The 22,166-nt window shown below is 39.5% G+C and overlaps 1 protein-coding gene across 1 annotated transcript in view; it reads left to right on the top strand.

Moving 5' to 3' along the window:
- Positions 1–22,166, top strand: part of RNF144A (ring finger protein 144A) — a 60,469-nt gene that overhangs the window by 26,722 nt on the left and 11,581 nt on the right. Inside the window, exons 3-5 of the mRNA XM_063150805.1 lie at positions 5,411–5,556; positions 20,987–21,091; positions 21,280–21,340. Of these exons, the coding sequence (XP_063006875.1) occupies positions 5,422–5,556; positions 20,987–21,091; positions 21,280–21,340 (301 nt within the window). The 5' untranslated portion in view covers positions 5,411–5,421. The remainder of the gene's footprint in view (positions 1–5,410; positions 5,557–20,986; positions 21,092–21,279; positions 21,341–22,166) is intronic.

Genomic DNA, 22,166 nt, shown 5'->3' on the forward strand with positions numbered 1-22,166 from the left:
TATCTATCTGCTGGACTTGTGCAGCTGATTGTGGATCAGATTTATGAATGAGTTTGGAGACTTAGGTAGGCATTTGAAAGGTTGACAGGATTTAAGAATATAAGCAAGGCAGGCATCAAAATTCTGAAGTTAGTAATCCCTAAACATCCATGTAAATCAGTCTTGTGTTAGTGTGACTGACACCTATCAGGGAGAGCGATTCTGCTTTACCAGGCAGTTCAGTGAAGCTGAAGACTTGGAGACACAGCTACTGCAGTGATAGATGCCAGTAACTAACTGTGACTGATAAGTGAGAGATATGGAGTCTGCCTGCCAGATTGTTATTGTAAAATCTACCTGGTGGGTGGATGTAATAATTAATTTGCTATATAAAGTGACTTTAAAATGACCTTATCTGTGATATAGTTGCATAATAAAAACTGGTGCCATGGACACAAAACATTTGCAAAGTGGTCAATTATGTCATGTAGGCTTCTTTCATATGATCCTTCTGAAGATCTTTGGAAAAGCCTAGGAGCAAAGAAAAATGGCATTGAGTTCTAGCTCTGACAGAGGGGTAGCAAATAATGCAAGCCCCAGGACTGTTGCTGAATGCCCTCAGCCACCAGCCTGGATCATGGGGGGTAGTCCCTGCTGCCCCGAGGGTATGGCCCATGGCTGTGGGATTGTGTGTGATGAGCCACAGCTGTGGCTGCAGAGGAAGGCTCAAAGTCAAAAATATTGACTTTAAATAAGTGGTAGGCAGTGTCAGTTCCAGAGTGCACTATAGTAGCCTTTCTACAGATGACTGCTTGAGACCTTTGTGGGCTTCTTCCACATAAATAAAAATATGTAGGTTTTTGTACAGATTTATATTTGTTATAAATATTAGTGGTATAAATGCATAATATAGAAACATACTTTATATATTAAAAAAAACCATACAATTGTACTAACAGATGTGTTTGACTTTATATAGCAGGAAATGCAGTCAGTATTATATCCTTCTTTAATCTATAAATACTTGTACACAATACTGAAACTGTACTATAGCAGATGTCTGATTTCATCTAGTAGCCTGTATTGGAGTTATTTTGATAAAGAAGGACAAAGAAGATTGAGACCAAATTTTAAATCCCATTTTAGTCCCTTCCTTTGATTACTATTTTCATGCTTTTCATCATGTCAATAAATTCAGATTAAGTTAACTCCTTAAGCCAGATGACTTAAGTGTACTTGATTAACTATCTGTCTGGTAGGAGTGGGAACTGAGGCCCTTAATTTAGAAATTAAACTCATCCTTGACCTAAAGCTGAAATTGAGATTCTGCTGAAATCTCTATTTTGAGTCTTGCTTGGTGGAAAAGACCCACCAGCAAGTGTGCTGCATATGACTTCTATTTATCCCTATTTTCTAGTCACTCTTCTCACATAGGCAGTCATGCATCCTAAGTGTTAATGATGCAATTGCAGTTTAAATGTACAATGCTGCAAAATACTTGACTAGTGTACAATAAAAAATCTTATTGTTTTATGATTTCTTGAATGAATTTTATGAAGAAAGTTGCATTATTTTCTGCTTCCATAGAGGTTTTCACAGTTTTTCTGCTTCACTGTTTTCTGCGACTCTTTGAGGCCTAAAAAGAATTGTTCTATTCAGATGTTATCAGCCACTTGTTCTCACTAGAAAATGTAGTCTGTGTAGGTGGACCAAAAGCTGAGGGATTACTGTTCAGAAATAGTTCATGTTCACTTAATTCTTCAGAAATAATGAAAGTTTCCTTTTCCATGCACATCTCCAGGAATGCCTAAGAGTCACATTCATATATATTTTGTTATTACAGTAAGAAGACTTCAGTCCCTTCTCTCTCTTTACACAGAGGTTCCCTTTCAGTGTAGACATGCATGATTGAAGAATTAAACAGTCATTAGTCAGATTGTTAATTATTTATGACAAGACTGCTCTGAACAAACTCTTACTAAAGCTATTTCCTATACTTCTGACTTCCAGTTTGCTTTGGGATGCTTTCCCAGAAAATCACGTGCTATCTTACCATATATCTTACAAATTCAGTATTACCGTTTTGCTGACCACAGTCAGCAAAAATACATAAATGGGATTGACCTTGACTGCAGTAGAATTGGGAGTTTGAACTGATGACCAACTTCTCTTCTGATTTTCTGTGCCTCCAAGTCTATTTTGGTGTATCTGCTGTCAATATTTATGTTTGCACTGAGTTTGGCAAGAAACGCAATCTCCAGTGAACTACATTTTTAGTGTGCCGGGGTTTGTTGAGCTGTACCTTCACTAGCATTATTTCTTGGGACCTCCTACTAAATAGCCAAACCACGGGGGCAGAATTTTCTACTGGCTGTTTGAGTAACTAGTGCTATCATTCAACACAATGACACACCAAGATGTTTTTCAATATCTTGTTCCTCTAGAAATCCAGTTACCTTGTCTTTCTTGCAATTACTTAGCATTCTCCCTGAGATATTGCACATGACTAGAAAGCATGAGAATGCAATCTGAAGCCATAAGAGGCCACAGTTGTGGAACAGTAGGAGTTTTAATCTGATTTTGAAAGAAGGTGTTTTTCTACTTGTCTCTTACAAGTTTGTGGCTTGATTTTATGCTTTTTTTTAAAGCTTTTTTAAATGTGTGATGTAAACAGAGAAGCTTATTATTTAGTTGCAGCAGTGTGCTGGATGATCATGAAACAAGACCTAATCCATGCATTGAAAAGCTTCATTCTGTGTTCCTTTACAGGGGTACCCAGGAAAGATGATCCAGTGGGGTGTGGAGGATTTTGTCCAAGCCTTTTTGAGCTGGGTGGCAAATTTCTTGGTCCTTGCTTTAATGGCATCAGTGACATTGTGTCCTCTCCTTGCCCCATTGTGAATGTAAAATTTCTTTATTAAAAGAAGGTGTTTGGCAAGGAGGGGAGAGCAGGAATGGCTACCATTTGAGGCTGAATTCAGATTTTGCTCAGTTATCACCATGGCTGAATTCAGCATGGAATAGATGCCAACTGTATGGGCAGCTGGTTTCTGCTGGTCTATTAAAAGCCAACTTGAAAGGCATTTTAATTTGATTGATTCTTGCTTTGCAAAAGACAAAGAGGAGAAATATTTGCCAGTGAGGTGTTGTTGCAGTATAGTTGTTCTGCAAAAGTGGAATTACCACAGTGATACCAGTAAACCTCTACTGAATATCCTAGAAAATGAGGCTAAGCCTTGGTGCTGGAAGCTTGATATTTTCCCTTTGTTGTCACTTATTGACCCACACTGAATATATAGATTTTTTTTTTCTGAATTGAACCATGCCATACATTCAGTGAGCTTTAGTCTGAATTGTGTCAGATTCTACATCTTAAAATTTGCTGTGATTTTGGTCTGCCTGCTGTATGCAAGTGCATCCTTAAGGTAATCTGTCCTTTGTTGTTCATTTCCTGGTTTCATCTACTTGGAACCATAAGCATCAGATATGCAATAGACTAGGCAGGACAAGCAAATAACTAATAGCAGCCAGTGCAGATGTGTTTGGTCACTACTTCTCAAATACTTCATGAATCTGTGTATGTCAGATAAACCAAAGTTTGGAAGAAGGAAATTGGTTTTGCTAGTAATTTGTGAGTGAAATGAAAAAGTAGTGGTGAAGTATAGAAGCAGTCTAGTAGCCTTAGAAATCATGGGGTTTCATTCATATCACCATGTCTGACTTTCAAGTTGAAGTCTCAGAAAAGACTGCACAGCACAGTTGTATTTTGTGAGGTGGAGCCATTATTCTTGTGCTGGTCTGTGGGGCTGTTCCATGTTTTTGCTTTGAAACAGTGTTGAGTTGGTGTGTGGACTTCCAGAGGAAGTGCTCGAGAGCAGCCCTGGAAATGGGGTTGCTTAACCTTTATTCTCTCACCCCTCGTCTCCCTGTTGACTGCACTAGGAAAAAAATCTTTTGGTGGTACTTCCGTACATCATAAAAAGCATCTTCTACTGAATTGGACTGAATGGGAGGGCTGACAAAGTCTTCACTTTCTTTCAGAAATGTTAGGGACTTTGGTGGAGTCATGCCTACAATTAATTGAATATCAAAGACTTGGACTTCAAGGAAATGTTTGTGAAGTCTGCACGTGATTTCTTGGGGGACAAAAAGCACATTTTTCTTGAACATTTGCCTAAATCTAGTCTAGTAAGCATTAGTTTGTTACAGTTCTGGAGGTTTGCAAAGTTCACATATATGAGTTAAAAATTTAGCAGTTCCTGCAAGGAGTAGTGGAGGCAGAGGGGAAAAAAAGAGGAAAGAAAAGAAAACAAACCCTGAAAAAACTGTGACCGTGATTTGAGTAACATAACTGCTGGTGTAACGATGGTAAGGAACTACCTAATTTTGGGTAGGAGGAAGGCATGATAATGTGAACCTTTCAACAGCTTGGGATGTGAATTTTCTATGCTCAGGAGGTCAATGTCACAGTGATAAAACATTGCTAGTAAATATGTTGTTAAAATTTGATGTACTCCATAAGTTACCCTAGATGTTTTGGGGGAGTGTGTGGGTTTTTGTTTTGTTTTTTCTTCATGTAAAATTCATAAATTAACTTTTCTCTTTGGGAATACATTTCTTACGTGTGAGATTTTCTTTCTGCTTAGTCAGTTGACAGCACACCATCTGGGCCCTGAAGCCTAGGATAAAGATGCTCTGCATGATCTTATCCTATCACTGTCTTGAGGGTGATATATAGGTTATTTTAACCTCTTCTTATGGCTTACTTTGTGCTCTTATTTGCCCCAGATGCTTGTTGCTACAACAAAGTTGTGCTCTCAGCATATTGAAAGGCTTGGAGGAAATTGCAGGCTAAAAGTTGCAGTGTACTCAAAATATTTATTGTTCTTGCTAAAATTAACAGCAAACTGATTGATCTGTCATGCTCCTGGGAACAAAAATATCTGGCTCTGTGAGTTGAAATATCATCATGCTGGAAAAGGGCATAATAAATGCCTGGCTTATGAAAGACCTTTTGAGTCTTGCCTGGGTAGCTGAGGTTAAGGAACGTCATGAGAAAATTTTAATGTTTGTCAGAGAAAGCTTGTAGCTAGTGATGAAAATCACAGGAATTGGAAATGGGATTTTTGTTTGTAATGTGTGACAAAAGCCTGTGGCTTAAGGGTATTCCTGTTTGCTTCATCTGTTTAGTGTATTGTGTGTGGGGTTATTTTTCCTTCTGCTTTCTATATGCCAGTTCTATCAGGCAGGGGATATACAAGGGAATGCAAATGCTGGCACTGTCAAGTTAACTATGTTGGTTAGTTTGGTTGCTAGAAAAAAACAAACTCAACAGGCAATGTCTGACAATGTGATTTTTGATGGCAGAGATGTACTGACTATCAGTATAAGGAAATAATGGAGTATCTTTACTTTTTGTGCTGTTCTTCAGACTACTCTGCAATGACTACAGCAAGATACAGGCCTACCTGGGACTTGGTACTTGACCCTTTAGTGTCCTGTAAGCTCTGCCTTGGTGAATACCCCGTGGAGCAGATGACAACAATAGCACAATGCCAATGCATCTTCTGTACCCTGGTGAGTTTGTGCTCTTTATTAGACATAAAAAAACATGACATAAGTTTAACTGCAGAAATAGGGTGTTTCTGCTGGGAGGGACTCACCCTGAAGTATTGATCGTGTGGTGGAAATAAATACTGTTGCTGTGTACTTGACGCAAAAGCTAGGAAGTAAACCTTTGTTTGCCTGCAATAAAAAATAAATAAATTATTCAGCATTTGAGTATACTGTGTAGTTATCTGCTTAACAAGGTTATTCACACTTTCCCTTTTATCTATCAATGGCTTGGATCTGGGGGTGGTTTTGGCGCTCCTTATGTACCTTATAAAAGCATCTTCTAGTTAGTTGGACTGAATGGGAGGGCTGACGAAATCTTCACTTTTTTTTCAGAAATATTAGAGACCTTGGTGGAGTAATGCCCACATTTAATTGAATATCAAAGACTACTGGTGGTAGTTTTGTGATTGATTGGGTTTTTGTTGGGTGCTGAGGTCTTTGTTTGAATTTCTTTTTTTTTAACTTTGGAAGAGAATAGTCTTTCAGTTAAAAGGGATCACTTCAACCATGATCTGTGGTCCAACTGCCTGGGCACTTTCATGGCTCATCAAAAGCTAAAGCATGGTGTTAAAAGGCATTGTCCAAATACCTCATAAACGCTGGGAAGCCTGTTCCAGTGTTTGGTCACCCTCTCTGTAAAGAAGTGCTTCCTTATGTCCAGTCTGAACCTTGCCTGGTGCAGCTTTGAACCTCTCCCATGTGTCTTGTCAATGGGTACTAGGGAGAAGAGCTCAGCACCTCCCTTTCTACTTTCCTTCCTCAAGAAGCTTTAGGGAGCAATGAGGTCACCCCTCAGTCTCATTCTCTCCAAACTAGATGAACCTCAGGTTCTCAGCTGCTCCTCACAGGACGCTCCTCCCAGCCCTCTCACCAGCTTTGTTGTCCTCTGGAGATACATCCAAGGATCTTCACATCCTGAAGTGGTGGGCCCAGAACTCCACCCAGTGCTGAAGGTGGGGCTGAACTCTGAACACAGTGGGACAATCACCTCTTTTGAGCAGCTGGCAATGCTGGGTTTGGTGATCCCAGGATGGGCTTTGCCCTCCTGCCTGCTGACTCACATGGAGCTGCTGTCATCCAGCACCCCAGATGTCCTTCTGCAGGGCTGCTCTCCAGCCACTTCCCTCCTGATTCATACTTGTGCCCGGTGTTACTCCATACCAGGTGCAGAAACTGACAATTCAACTTGTTAAATTTCATGCCATTAATAATTTCCCTGCTCCTATTTATCTAGATCCTTCTGCAAGGCATCTTGCCCCTCAACAGTATCAGCAGCAGTTTCCAGTTTTGTATCATCATGAAATGTGCTAATGGTACATTTGATTCTTGGATCCAAAATGCTGAACACAACTGACACTAGAGCTGAGCTCTGAGGAACAGTGCTGGTGCCAAGCAAATGTAGTTCCATTCACTACAACCTTTGTAGCCCGGTTTTACACTTAGCTCATCTCACAGCTGGACAGCTTGTGCAGAAGGGTGCTGAGAGGGACAGTATTTACTACTTTGAAAAGCTTTACTAAAATCCAGAGAGAGTGCATGCACTGCCTAATTCTTAATTCCAGAGAGGTGACCTTGTCATAGAAGGTTATCAAATTAGTTACACAGTCTTTCTCTTTTTGATCCTATGTTGAGGGTGCCTGATGATTGCATTGTTCTTTAAGTGCCTTTCAATGGTACCAGCATAGCCATGCACACACTTGTAGCTAGAGAAGTATTTAAAGTATTTAATGTATTACAGATTCTAATCTCACTGCCTCATAATTAGTCACAAAACAGGCTTCCATTACCATATTGTACAAATGCCTACCCAGAATAACAAGAATCTTGTCAGTTAAATACTGGGGGACATGTGTAGTATTTGACAAAGAACATCATCATCACAGTTAATGAATATTGCTGGTTTAGGATCAGAGGAAACTACCTAGTCAGTTTCCATCCCTAATACTGAATTTAAATTAAAATTTTAGTTCATTAAATATTGCAATAGGTGGTGCAATTTTACACCAAAAACCTTGTAATGATGGTTCAGTAGAGGAAAAATTTGAGTATTATCAGTAAGAATAGAATTTGTGGCATACATGATGCTCAGACTTTAATTTCCCAAGGGTTTATGATATGGTATTATAGACTCAGACATGGGATTGGGTGACTTTTTAAAAATTAATTTAAAAAGTCCTTCCCAGAGAAGATTTTTTTGGTGTATGTTTTTAATACTTAAGATCAAAGATTTTAGTTTTTCATTTTTTCTTCATGGAAATACTACTTTTTTTTTAATAGTAGATTTCATTTTTCCTGATGGTTATTGAAGATATAGGAGGCAGCCAATGGAACAGGTAGATCTACTGTGAAAGAAATGTTGCTCAAGCATGCAAAAGCATATAAAATAAAAGGCTTTATGAAAACTCTTCTCTTCAAATGCTTACAGATGAGTGTTGTGTTTCTCCCTGGTGCTTGAATGCAGATAATATTTAAATGTCAGTTTTCAGTAACATTTCCATGGCAGCAGAATGCTTGAGCTACCAAATACATTTTTTCATCTTCACCTTGCTCCTTTCAATGTTTACTGTCATCCCCAATCTTCTGATTTTTTGGTTAGAATGTGGTTGCTGACTCTTACAGCTGTTTTGCAGATATAACCAGTTACAGACATCAGATGTGTAACCTTTACCGATAACCTGTTCTAGGCAGCTGATATCGTAATCTGACTGATGACATGGAGTTTGCATTTTGAACTCTGTTCAGGTGGAATCATAAACCAGTTTTTACTAGTATTTGATTGACTTGAATAGTTTGTTCAGCTTTGTCGTGTTTAAAGAAATTTTTGTAGTTTGTCTGCCTCTTGTTTGCCACTAATAAGCTTATATAGTGACCTTTCAGTGCCCTGAAAAAATTTTTGTCCTAAAACTTTCTCATGAATTAATAGATAGTATTACCCTTGCTTTCCTTGATAATGGTGAAGGAAGTATTAAGAATCAATCCCAATAAATGCAAGAGGCAACAGCTATAAACCTGTTACAGCCCAGGCCTTCACCTAAAACCCAAGGCCTTCATCTCTACCTTTGGGCCAGCCTGAAGGTTGATAAATTGCTAAAGAAAATAGTCCCATGAGTCTAGCAAGGTTGTTTGGCCTATTGACAGTAGTTAAGGAGGAGTGTGACAGATATATGCAGAATCCTCCACTGGTGTTACCTCAGCAATGATTCCCAGAAACATCAGGGACACGGTGTATGAACTGTGCTTTGTAAATGGCCAAACAATCAAAAAGAGGAGCCTTTTGACTCAAGATTTTGCATGGAGTCTACGTACAGTAGACCCAGTTCATATCTGCTTTGCTATTGTTTGACCAATATGTAGTTTTCTTCAGGCTTCTTTTTTTTTGTACATTAACGGTGGTCTTTCCAGGAATATGAGCAAAAAAGAAAAAGGAATGTCTGTAGAAGTGTGAGAACTACTTTTACTACAGCTTTTACCACTAGGTCTAGCCTTTCTGTCTAAATCACAGCCAGCCAACAACATGAGTATGTACTACAAAGAGATCTTTCAAGTGCAGTACTACTGCTGTGTTGGCAACATTTGGATCAATGTACAGGTCTCTAAATCCTATATTTCTGTCTGCAAGTCTTGACTCTTTATAATCACAGAAGTGCTGTAGTAAAGATACCATGAAGGATTGTCTCTTCCTGACACTTGTACAGTAGCACAGCATTTCCATTCAGAAAGATAGAATGGGGACACTGTTTCCGTTTGCTTTCTGGCAGAGCTGTGCATGGATTAAATAGAGCAGACTGCCACTCCTCTGCTGATAAGGCCCAGGCATTACAATTTCCCATAGTATTATTTTGCCAGTTAGTACAATATTCCATTATTGTTTTTATCATTGTGATCACTAATGCCTAGACAATGCTGTGAGCTCTCAAGTTTTGTATATCTCATCCATTAGGAATGTTATGAAAATGTATTTTCTCTGGTACATCAAGCAAATCCATTGTTGGATTGCTTGAGGTGCCAGAGAAACATAAGTCTAAAAAACAGAGAGAAAAACAAGCTAACCTGCTGTTAGCTTTTTCTTTGTTTTTCTGAGTACTATCACGGGGCAAACAAGTAGAGTAATGTTAACAATAGGACCAATCTTAAATGTGCTTGTGTAAGTTTGGATCAAAACACCTGAATATCTTTTTATTAAAATTTTTCCCCACTTAAATAGCACACAGTACATAGCTAATAATCTTACATAGATAGTCACTTAGCAGTTGCTTGCCTCAGAAGTAATTAGTTTTACATGTTTTCTTCAGAAAGATTTACACTTAGAGAAGAAAAAAGAGAGTAAAGCAGAGAACACCACTTTTTTTTTTTTTGTATTATTTGCTGTACTAAATTTTTTCACTTACTACTTAGCCTTTGCTTTTTCAAGGGAATTTCAGGAGATAAACAAGGAGCAATTTTATCCAATTCCTGTCTGAAACTCAGATTATTTTGTAATCTGTGATGAAATTAACATGCATCTTCATGAGCAGGATGTTTCTTTGATGTGTTACCAATTGTATCTGTGCTAAAGTTGCAACAGGTTTTTTTCAAGTTGATATTCTTGCATGGAAGTCAAGCAGTTAGTTGCTTGAATGTTTTCTGGTTCAGGATTTGCATGTACATCTGTGTACATAAATATGTATAGTTTATACATATATATAAAACACACACATAGATGTGTCAATGTGTTCCAAGTGCAGTGATGCCACTATGGCTCAGTGATAATGCCACTATCACTGCACTCAAGTGCAGTGATGCCACTATTACTCAAGACAGGCTAAGCTCCTTTTGACCTCACATGAGATTAAGTTCCCTTCAGGATGATATGCACCACTGATCATTCTGGTACCAGTGGATTCATTGCTTACTTTACTCAAACTTAAAACCAAAGTCTGTCCAAGCAAGCAAATGTCTAGAAGACATATGAAGCATGACAGAAAACTTGTCTTTGATGAAAAAATTTGATTACTCCTCTGTAGTCTATCTTGTTTCCAATAGAAGGAGAAACTGTGGTCAGGTACACGAAGGAGGGAGCCACCAACAGTTAGAAAATAACAAGACTAAGCTTAAGACCTGCTTTCTGCTTCCTGTTTGTACTTTCTTTTTGGTCAGATAGCACATATGGATCAACTTTGGTGTTTGAAACTAACACTGCTTTGCAGATACTCATACTCTGATTCTTACCCTAAGCTCTACCTTAAGCACTTGAGCCAGCTGGTTAATCTTACCTGGACCTTTAGGTGTCCCTCTAAGTTTGTTGTATTCTATCCCAAGTAGCATAGTGACAGACTTCTGTTATCACTAGTCCTTTTTAAACAGGATTACTGAATTTGCCTAATTGTGACTGCTTTTATGGATCTTCTTAATTTTAATCATTCTGCTATTTGAGCTTCCTCTCAGGGTGATGACCAGCAAGGCAATTATCCTATCTATAACTGATATCAGGCACCTCTTTTTTTTTTCTCATTGTCATGCTTGACCAGAAGCGCATGGAGCTTCTCTGAGTAGAAGGACAGAAAAAAGTGATTTTACTCAGTGTTATCCCTCACTCCAAATGAGGCAGAGGCAGCATCAGCCTCTCCTTCCCCCAAGGCAAGGCAGACACCAAGAGCAATGTGGATCAAACAGGTGGGCTTGGCTGCCTTCCTGTTCCTGTGTAGCTTCTTTCTGCTTGCCAACAGAAGCCTACCTTAGCAGGGCAGCGCTGTGCTGACACCAGGCTGTTCCTCACCTCTAACCAAAGGAAATGCCTCACTTGCTTAGAGACAGGAGGGAGGGGGAAAACTAATGGCTTGTGAGGTTTTATGGAGTTCAAGGTCCTTCTTAGCAGCTATAATGTTTCTGTCTCCCACCACCAAAGCTTAGAGCTTGCTGCTTGTGCTCATATACCCCAACCTCAGCAGAGAACTGATACTAATCTTGATGTTATGTGTCATAGAGGCTTCATGGTGAGAGGTCACTGTGTGTTTGCATAGTAGTTGACATGGCTGGCTGCATTCTCACTTGTCTTGTAGGTGGTGGGATGGCAGAACTCCCTGCTTTAATAAATAGGTACCACAGAACCCTGGGTGAAAACTAAAATTGATCCAGAGCCTTCAGCTCTCCTCTCCTGTGTGATGTCACTAAATTAGATTATCTCTCTTCATCAGGCTGTTGGGAAAACTAGCTCATTTTGGTTTGCATAGGGTTTTGCATGTGAAAAGGGAAGGGCCTTTGTTTGCTGCAGGTGTATTTTCCTCCCACTCAGAATTGCTATTTTGGTTGTGAAATAGAATAAACTTTTCTCAAGCATATAAGACCGAATTTTTTGTGGTGCTTTTTTCCTTCAGAATATTTGGTTTTCATCCCACATATGTTGGCATTTGAATATAAATTAATTTTTCTAAAGTTTGCTGTGTGTTTTTAGCAATTGCAGCCCTAAATAGGTGAGAACAAAAAGTTTGTGCAAGGTAATGGGGGGATAAAAATTCATAATGAAAAAAGTTTACCTGTACATCCACTTGAAATACCTATTTAAAGATGAAGAGGTATCACAAGCTATTATCCTTGTGTCATTTGGCCATTTTTTGCTGTCTGCTGCTGTGATTGATTCCTCTGAAGAAAAATTGTTCAACTTTATAAATTTTACAGTACACAGCCATAAAAGTGTATATAAAAAAGCATAAACAAGCCCACCACTTCAAAGGCTGGGCAGCTGTTAGTCTTTGTTGCTTTCTCTTTCAAGATACTCAGCTGGAGAAAGGCAGTGGTTTTTGCAGTGCTTTTAGTTTTGTTTGCTTGGTTTTGCTTGTGATTTCTGCAGCCATTGATTGCTGTGTCTCAGAGGCTGTTTGCCATGTCCTGACATTTCTCAAGCTGAAGTAGTCATCAAGGCTCTTCTTTCTGCTTTCTTGATAATACATTTCTTCTTGCCTTACTTCATCATTTGTTGACTGATGGCCTAATGGTGCTGTTCCCTGTACTCAAGCTGGTGCAGTCTCCTGTGGAGGATTTGGAGGCTGGTCTCAAAGGGGTGATACAAACATCTTGTCTGTGAGTTGTTGTTTGCATTCGTTAAGAAGCAGGTACCAGGGACTGCTGTGATGTTTGGGTGTACTGTCAGAAGGCATTTGGACAGAGGTAGAACCAATGCAGCAAAGTCTACTCTGCTGTCCACAGGAGGAATCTAACTACAGCAGAATTTGCAATGGGTGAGTTCCTGCTCCTGCCAGGATGTGGCCAGTCCCCATACTAGGATTACATCAGCTGCTGAGAGCACAAGGGTTCTTGGACAACAATAATTTTTACAGCTCAGGGAAGAATGCTTAGATGGTTTGTCCTCAGACATGGAAGCACATGGGTTGTGTTTATCTTTCCCAGCCCTCATCCTGTTTGGCCATCATCCACAGGGAAGATTATGTGACTGTGTTTAGACTGGCAAAATAGTCTATAACAGGGCTACAGAACAGCTGAGGGAGTCTTTAAACATTGACAGCATGGTGGGGAAAAGAGGCGTTTACCCATGGCAATTTCAAACAAAAAGTATCTTTAAAATAGGCCAAGTATCAGGAGGATAGAGGCGAGAAACCTGTCAAACAGGGGTCTTCCAAACTGCTTGCCACTTTGGGAAAAACATGTATCAGCTGTGATGTTATCTCTCCCTGGTCCTGGCCAAAGTCTCTCTCAGTGTGTACCTTCTTGTTCACAGCATGAGGCTTTAGGTATTTCCCTGTTGCAGAGCTCTGGAGTGCCTTGCAGGTGCTTCTCTTGGAGTCAAGGGTTGGTATGCTTGTGTAGCAGAATTTTTGTCTCTGTAACAAAACAAAGGATATAAAGGATAAACATGTAAGACAGTTCTCTGTTACTGCTTTTAGATTTGAAGTACTGCTTGTCAAGATAAGTGAATTTGTTCTTCCTGTGATTTATTCTTAAAATGATAAATTAGGGTTAATAAAATTGTGAGTTCTAATGGTGAAGATTTCTTTGCAAGTAGATAATTATTTCTGGAAAGATGTCTGTAGAAGTGGAAATTATTTAAGTTCAAAGTATTACCACAAACATTAAACACGTCTAATGTGCATCTGTCTCAGATCTACATGGTTTGGGAAGTTGAATGTATCTTTTGCTTGCAGATTTGGTCAGTATAGCTGACAGTTTATCTAGTAAACAAGAAAAATTGCTCCCACAGTCAGGCATATGCCTCCAGCAGATCTCTGTGATTAAGTGTGCATAGATATTTTCCAGTAAGTCTCTTGTCAGCTAAGTAGGATTAGGGTGATATTAAAAAGCCAGGCTGTAGGTCTGCTGTAGAGAATTGTTCACTCTGGAGCTGCAGTGCAAGAGTGGTTTTGAGTTGAGCCTGTTATTAAACAACAATAGATTTGAGGCAGGATTATAACTGCTTTACACAAAAAGGCCATGTAGTAAATTTGAAAGAAGCTTAAAACCTCTCTGAGGAACCTACTGTTCTTTTTCTTTTCTTGCACATGTTTTCTTGTGTGCGGTAAGTATACCATGGAAATTTCTCGGTAAGTAGTTTTCTTTTTCTGTAAAACACTAAGATTAAATAATATTGCTCTTGTGACTGGAGTGTTGGAATGGAAGGATGCAGGCTCTTTAGGAAGGGCAGGCAGAAGAAATGACGTGGAGGTGTCACTATATGTCAGTTGGAGGTTGTGGAGCTACACTTGGGGACTAAGGAGACGACCAAAAGCTTATGGGTCAGGATTAAAGGGAGGGCAGGGACAGGTAACTTTATGGTGGGGTTTCCTACAGGGAGTCCAACTAGGAGGCTGTACAAGAAAATTGGAGGGGCTTTATTTATAAAGGCATGTAGTGATTGGACAAGTGGGAATGGCTTCAAACTGAAAGAGAGTTGGTTTAGATACTAGGATGGAATTCTTTACTATGATGGTGGTGAGGCACTGGACAGGTTACCCAGAGAAGTTGCGAGTACCTCATCTCTGGAAGTGTTCAAGGCCAGTTTGGATAGAGCTCTGAGCAACCTGGTCTAGTAGAAAGTGTCCCTGCCTATGGCAAAAGGGTTGGAACTATAGGATCTGTAAGGTATGTCCCAACCTCAGTTATGCTATGATTCTGTCCTATTTGTCCTATTACCAGATAAGCATTCCTGTTACTTTAAGAAGTATGCACTGAAATATTTAAAAAGGTAGCATATGATAGTTATATATGGCTACAAAAATCTCTTTCAGGAATAGGGAAGGCTCTAGCCTTGTTTTATCATTCTTCCTTTATCAGAACACCCCAGATGCAGGCTGCTTCTTTTAGGGGAGTTTTTCTTCTTGAAATTGTTCAGGTTTGTCTAAGTGGAAAATATTTCTAGAAAATGGTATTCAGAATGAATTTGTTATTTGGACAAAAGGAAGGGAGCTATTTTTCCAGGAGTGTTAGGCTTTACCCGAGACACAGACACTCAGATTCTTTTGTAGTGAAAGAAATTCACTCCCTCTCACACATGCTGTCTCCTCCTGCCCCAGTGAGTATTGCACACTACATCACTGCACTGTTCTAATATGAACCTAAAATAGGACATTACATCATGTTACCCAAAAGATTTACAGGCAGTTTGTCTAAGAGTATAAATTCTACTTATTCACCAGACTGACTGCAGAATTAGCTTAGGAAGCTTGCACAGAGCAGCAGAATAACCTTGGTATTGCCCTGTCTTATGGAAGGAAAAGATATTACCTTCTTAGAATTAATTTCAAAGCAGTGTAAAGAAAACTTTCCAGTATGTAGAGCATAAAAATACTGCCAACTGCAGTTGATGCTGAAGTAGTTTTGGTCATCTGTGTAGCCCCCATCACATGAATTTTGAGCTTTGGCTTAGTATCCTGTTAGCATAAAAGCAGCCCATAGACCAAACTGTAGATTTTTAGCTACAAGACACGAAATAAGTGCTTCTCACTCAATATCCTTTCATATTCTTCATACAGAAGAATCTTCTTACCCTAGAATGCAATGCCCAAAGGGATCTTTGCATGTACATATCCTGATGTCACTTGTAACATGGATCACAAAATACCAACCAGCTTTTCCCGAGTCTTCATGTGGTTGAATGCAAGTTTATGTAATTATATGTGTGTGTATAATTATGTATGATATTTTTAGATGTTCATCTAATCCTGGATTGCAGATGATATAGAATTTGAGACCAACAATTTAGTCTACATGTTAATAATTATCCTCTTTGAAAAGATTTTTAGCTTGAGCTTTAAAAAACTCCCTTGTTGAGAAAGCATGTCAGCCCTTCCTTGTGTTTCTGAAGTGCAGTGTAAACTCCTAGTTATTGTCTGCCCAAAGTGCAGGGTTATCTCCAAGGTTAATATTTGTGCACTGCCTTTGCCTAACTTTAATATTAATTGCTACTAAATAAATTGTAAAAAATTAATTCCCTTTCTTTTTTAGAACTTGTTAAATGCTAGATTTCTTGTTTTTATTTTCCTCCTTTTCAGTTTTATTGGTGCATGTGTTTTGGTTTTTTAAAAATTGTTTTCCAATACCAGCATGTGATGATTCTGCATGTAGTGCACACTTCATGTGGTGATGGCTATGGCCTAGTGCCAGCACTAAAATACATTTGAAGGTTTAAGAAATAAATCAAATTGTGTAGTGATGATATACTTCACTCTTGTCATGTGTTTTTCGCCTTTCCAAATCCATGAACTGATTTAAAACTTTCCCATATGATTTGGCACATGCATCACAGCATTAGTGTAGTCAGAAGTCTACATTTTAACAAATTCCACCTATCAGCTGTTAAGAAAACAGTGCAGGATAATCTTTTTGTCTGCCTAACTCAAATAAGTGGCATCTTGAAAAATTGCTCCTTGTTTGCTGCAATAGTAGCAATAAAATGTTCTTAAAAATAAATTAGTTATAACTTTCCCAAACCATCTCCAAATGTTTTTAATTATGTACATTTTGTATTGAAAAATGACCTCATGTGCCAAGTGAACACATTTTTTCTGTCAAAGTAGATGGTAGATAAATGTTGCCCCCCCATGTAAACAGTGAAAGTCAAGATTCCTTTTTTGGTATTATGGTGGGGTTTATTTGGGGTTTGATGTCAGGAGAAATAAATCAAAGCACCAACATCAGAAGTAAGCATGATTATTCCTGGAGTTCTTCTAAAAGAAAAGGAAAACCCAAAAATTTTGCTGTGGCCCATGCAGGTTTGTTAGAGCTAAATGCAAGAGAGCAAGATTGTGTTGTGGTTTTGAAATTAGGCAAAAAATAAGCATTTTGATTCCTATATAGGGTCTATTGATCTTTATAACATTAAACAAAAAGATATGAAGCTCTAAAGCCATGGCACTTGAGTGGTCAGAGCACATACCTTCCTTGTGGCACAATCCTTGATGTACAGAGGTTAGAAGTGCAACACATCTTACTGAGCTTTAAATACTGCACTGTGCTTGGCAGCTTCAGAAAGTCATTCCTTTATTAGTCATCTGTCTCTGAGGCAACAGAAAAAAAAAGTGCTCCCAATTTATATAGGCAGCTTATAGTAAAACTGCTGCTGAATTGGAGTCTCGGTTGATCTTTGTGAGGGAATGGATCTGGGCCAAAACTCCTAAAAATGGATGTGCTTCTGCCCTTTGTCATGGGGTCAGCAAATGCCTGTAGGATTCATGCGTTACCAGATGACAGAAAAAGTTATGCATGTGTCAGAAAGGACAGCAGGGATGGAAGGAGGACGGGGCAGGGATGTATTGAACAAGGAGCATGCATGCACAGGGAACAATACAAGAGTAGTGCTCAGGGGAGCTAACTGGTCTCTTCTGACACACATCCATTAGAGGAATAATGAAGATGTTCCTCAGCATATTGCTTTTATATACATCAGTGTACTCTTGTAACCTTACTCCAATCTCATGCCTTAGGTATCTAATTTTAGCTCTTGTTTTCTCTGAGAAAAGTTATGTAATAGACTTCATTTTGAATGTTGTTTGGGGTGACCTACGCTCCTACATTTTTTGCTCATGCTATAGAGTACTTTATTGCCTTAATGGAAGGACTATGAAAATAATTTCTTCCAGCATTGAGTCAAGTTGCATAGAAAATTTGCAAAAATTTGTCATTTTTTTGTAATTGTTTTACAATTAATTTTTCATAGTATATGATTGAATACCTAATCCTGCTTTGTTGTGTTGCTTGCATGCTGCTGCATTTCTGGTACTGTAGCCAATCTTATACAAGTTGAATGTCTTGCGTCTGCTCTCAAGAGAAGCCACAGCTACCCTGTGCATCAAATTCTCTTGCAACTGATTTGGGTTCCTCTCTCTCTACCCAAGAAGTCTCAGGGGAGTCTTGAGTGGATAGCATGTTTTATCCTCTACCTATTTTCCAGCAATGTTTTGTAGCCTTGAGGCATTTCTCAGAAGGTGAAGCATGAGAAGTGCACTTGGCTGTGCTGTTTTTGAGAAGGCAGCAGCCAGTGCCCCATCAAGGGGAAGGGAAAGGCCAGGGACACTGCTCATGACAGGAATGAACTGTGTAGTTTCTTGGAAAATGAGAGGAAAGGGAAGCAATTTGAGTAGGCTTTGGCAATAGTCCTAAACAGGTTGAGGAGGAGAATTAACCACATTAATGATTAATGATAGCAAAGCTTATTCAGCTTGAAAAGTGCTTGCTATAAGTGCTTAGTGCTGGCATTAAAAATGTATGCATTTCGTTTTAATCCACACTTGGCATCTGCAAATGGAGAGGAAAGAGAAGAGCCAGCAGTGTCATTATAGCAGCACTAATACCTCACTACAGCTGAAATCACAGCTTGCCAAGGCACACAGCCTAGGGTCTGGGTGTTGCAGAGCTCAGCCTGTTGTGCTTAGTGATACGGGTTCTCCTAAAGTGTTCCATCACCTGCCCTGCAGAGCTCTGAGTGAAGGCTTGAAAACCTTCTGTGAGTCAACATCTACTAAATGAACAGTTGTCCTCATTAAACCCCTACTGAGGAAGACAAAGACTATGTGTAGGCTGTCACACATGGATTTCTTTGCACAATTAAAAATTTTATAAATATCAATTATCTGATCTCTGTTTTTCTTCTCAAAAAAAAAAAAAATGACCTGCTTTTTCTAATGTGTGGGAGACACAGAAAGGGAGCTCTAACAGAAATGATTTGTCATGCTATCAAGGTGGTGGCAACTTGCCACCAGAAATGCTGTGGATCAGAGCAGCAGAGATTGTGTGGGCAGGAAGTACAGTCTTTGCCACAATCAAGCTGCGAGAGGTAAAATCTAGAATAATTTGTTAATAGAGGTATCTGAAAGGAGCTGAGTAGACAAATGGAGAGGCAGAAGAGAAGAGGTTTGAAGTGTGAACTTTACCAGCTACAAGCCAATGCCTGAGGGTTAGGCTGAAAGGTGCTTGTTGATGGGCCATTTGATTGCACAGGGTGAAGGAAGAAGCAGTTTTGTGCTCTGACCTGAAGTTAGGCACACCAGCCTTGGCACCGTCAATGCAGCCCTTCACCTTCCTAGGCTGGTGGTTAGTCAGCAGCTGCATACCTTTAGCAAATGTCTGGAAATGGTAACTGAAATCCTTGTTTTGCCAGTTTGCTGCAGAGTGTGTAATCCTTCTTGCCTCCCACACAGCTGTATGCTGAGCTGGTGTTATATCTTCATTTCACTCTGCTGTTGGTGTAGCCTCACTCTTTATTCATACATCTGCAAACAGAGTTAGGGACAGAGTTCTTTAATTGTCTCCAGTTTGCTTATGGAAGCTGAGCACACAGGCAGGGTGAGAACATCACAGGGTGCCCCATCCACTGGGAAGCAGAGCCTTGTCTGCTCTTTCTGTGTAGTGCTGGGCTGGTGGAAGCTGCACAATAGCAGCAGAGGGCATCTCTTCATCACTGCCCTGTCTTCCCAGTAGACACCTAAGCATTAGCTCTCAGCTTGATGTAGGAAAAATGGAGGTGGAGGGGAGTTGTTGCTCATCAAGAATGACAAGGTTTAATCTTAATTTGCCCTTGGTCAAAAATATACACTTCTCTGCTTTGTTGACAGCCGTGCTGTGCACTGCTGTGCCAGAGGCTACATTTACAGTTATGAGCTGGGTAAAATGCTGTGGTTGCCAGGGGAGAAAAGTATTAGTATTACCAATATTTATTATTTGGTCCCCATGGAAACTATAGTTCTTCAGGGAGTCCTAATTTTCACATTTTTCCTCTCTGTGGAAAAGTTACTTCTTTAACCATGAAGTTCAGATAGTTGTTTTCCAAGAATAAATGTCAAGATACTCAACTTCCTTTGTGTTCTAGCATGCTTGACTGTTGGTTTCTCGGCTGTTTTAATGACCTGGAAAGGCTCGGGGTGGCCTTGGGCAGCCCGCGCTCCAAAGGACGAGAAGAGGCTTCAGGTTTTTTCTCGGTCTTCAGTGTTTATTAGTTTTTATCTAAAAGATTTTCTCTCGGCCCGACAGAGGTCTGCACAGCAAGCCAGCCATGAGCACACTGAGAGCCCCCGGGGAGGTCACTTATCTTTATACTCAAAACTACGTATACAATATTTACCTGTTTCCCCCAATACTTTTTACTCTTATTGACCAGTACACCTTTAGTAATAACCAATCCCAAAGTGCCAACATCACTACAGAAGATGGAGGCCAAGAAGAAGAAGAAGAAGGACAGGACACGCCCCAATTCCTCCATCTTACTTCTCTAGACCCCCCTGTACAGAAATCTTAAACCCTGTGTCTTACACTCTAATTAATTTATCCCTTCACCATTTATCCCAGTGAAATCCTCCCATCCTCATACAGGTGTCGTCTCCCATGCAGGATCAAAGTCCAGCCACCAGACACTTCTGGCAACATTCCAGGACCTCCGAGCCCCCCAAGGGTGGTCTCGGTGACTCGGCACATCAGTCCTGAGGTGCTGAGATCCCACACTTGACAGATGCCTGTCTATGGGGAATTACTGCTTACTAAGATACATTGTGGCTTCCAGGCACACAAATTTCTTTGGAGTGTGGTTAATCTAATTGTATCATGGAGGTGTTTTATTGTTTTTTCCGCCTCTGCATCCTCTTTGATTTGTTCTTTCCCCCATCATTATTTTGTAATTTGCTGCATATTTTAAATTGATGAAGAGCTATTTGGTTAATTTTGGTTTAAGTGGTCTTAGAAGGTTTTTTCAACCTAAATGATTCTATAATTTTGATGGGGAAATAAACTTTCTGTTTTCTACTTAAAGGTATAAATGTGGCAAAAGCTATCAGTGTGGCTAATGACTGTAAAACAGACACAGTAGTACCTGTTTTTTCAAAGTCTGAGTTCTTCAGATTTTCAGACTAAAGCTGTTAAAATACTGAGGGATTTAACCTTGGCAGAATAGTTAACTCAGTGTTTGGCTCTCTTACAGTGCCTAAAACAGTATGTGGAACTTCTAATCAAAGAAGGTCTAGAAACAGCAATCAGCTGCCCTGATGCTGCCTGCCCAAAGCGAGGTCATCTGCAAGAAAATGAGGTACACTCTTCCTGCAAAGAGGGTGTTTTCCTTACAGGATGTTTAAATCTGTCTTGCTTTTTATGTTACAGCTTTATTGTTGACAACATATGTTTTTATTAATTCTTCAAAGGTCAAATACTCTGTTTGTTTAACAGATTATTACTGTTCCTAATTGGATTTTTTTCTTCTTTTCCTTTTTTCAACAGATTGAGTGCATGGTTGCATCAGAAATCATGCAAAGGTATAAGAAGCTACAGTTTGAAAGAGGTAACAATATAACACTATCCATTGAAGGCTGTGAGAATGAGTTTTTTCCAGAGCAATCCTATAAATCAGAATCTCTGCATATGTTCTTGCAGCATCATTGTGTGTTAATTGCTTGGTCATCAGAAAGAAAAACCCCAAAACCTAAAAAGTAATTGCTTCTGTTCTTGCCTGCATGATTCCCAGAACTGCAGCACTCTGGGAATAAACTAAGGAAAGAAAATTGCTGTGTATAATATTCCTAAATAGCTAAGGGAGGGAGTGACTTCTATTTTGGGCTTTGCTGTTTAAGTTGACTACTGGTATTGTAGGGGCTGGAGAAGAACACTGACCTCTTTCACAGAGGCAAGATTATCTGCTGGGTTAGCATTTAGTACAGAATTAATGAGCATGTGTGTAACGATACAAACACATTAAGAACATAAATTGACTGTATGTTTATGGAGATGTGGAATGGCAGGACCATAGAGAACTGTCAGTAAAGTTTTGCTGGGACCCAGCCTAGAAACCACTCCAATCATTGGTAGATTTTTACTGCCTTCACTGGGCTTTGAAACATGAAATGACTTACCTGTAAGGAGCACCCAAGAAAGAGATGAAACTGTATCTTATGCTCTTGTTAATCATGTGGTTGCATTAGGATAGAGGTCAACTTGAAATAGGTTCCTACTGGGCAAGGCATTGTAAAAACACTTTCTGGTGGTTTTAACTGCATAGTATACGCTGTATTTAACTTCAAGTACAACTGAAAAAAATACGTCTCATTCTCAGAACAAGTTTAGTTCAGTGAATGAAAGTGTGCAATTAATTGAGATTCATGAAACTCACT

Source organism: Melospiza melodia, chromosome 3 (genome assembly GCF_035770615.1).
Source record: "Melospiza melodia melodia isolate bMelMel2 chromosome 3, bMelMel2.pri, whole genome shotgun sequence".
NCBI classification, from domain to species: Eukaryota; Metazoa; Chordata; class Aves; order Passeriformes; family Passerellidae; genus Melospiza; species Melospiza melodia.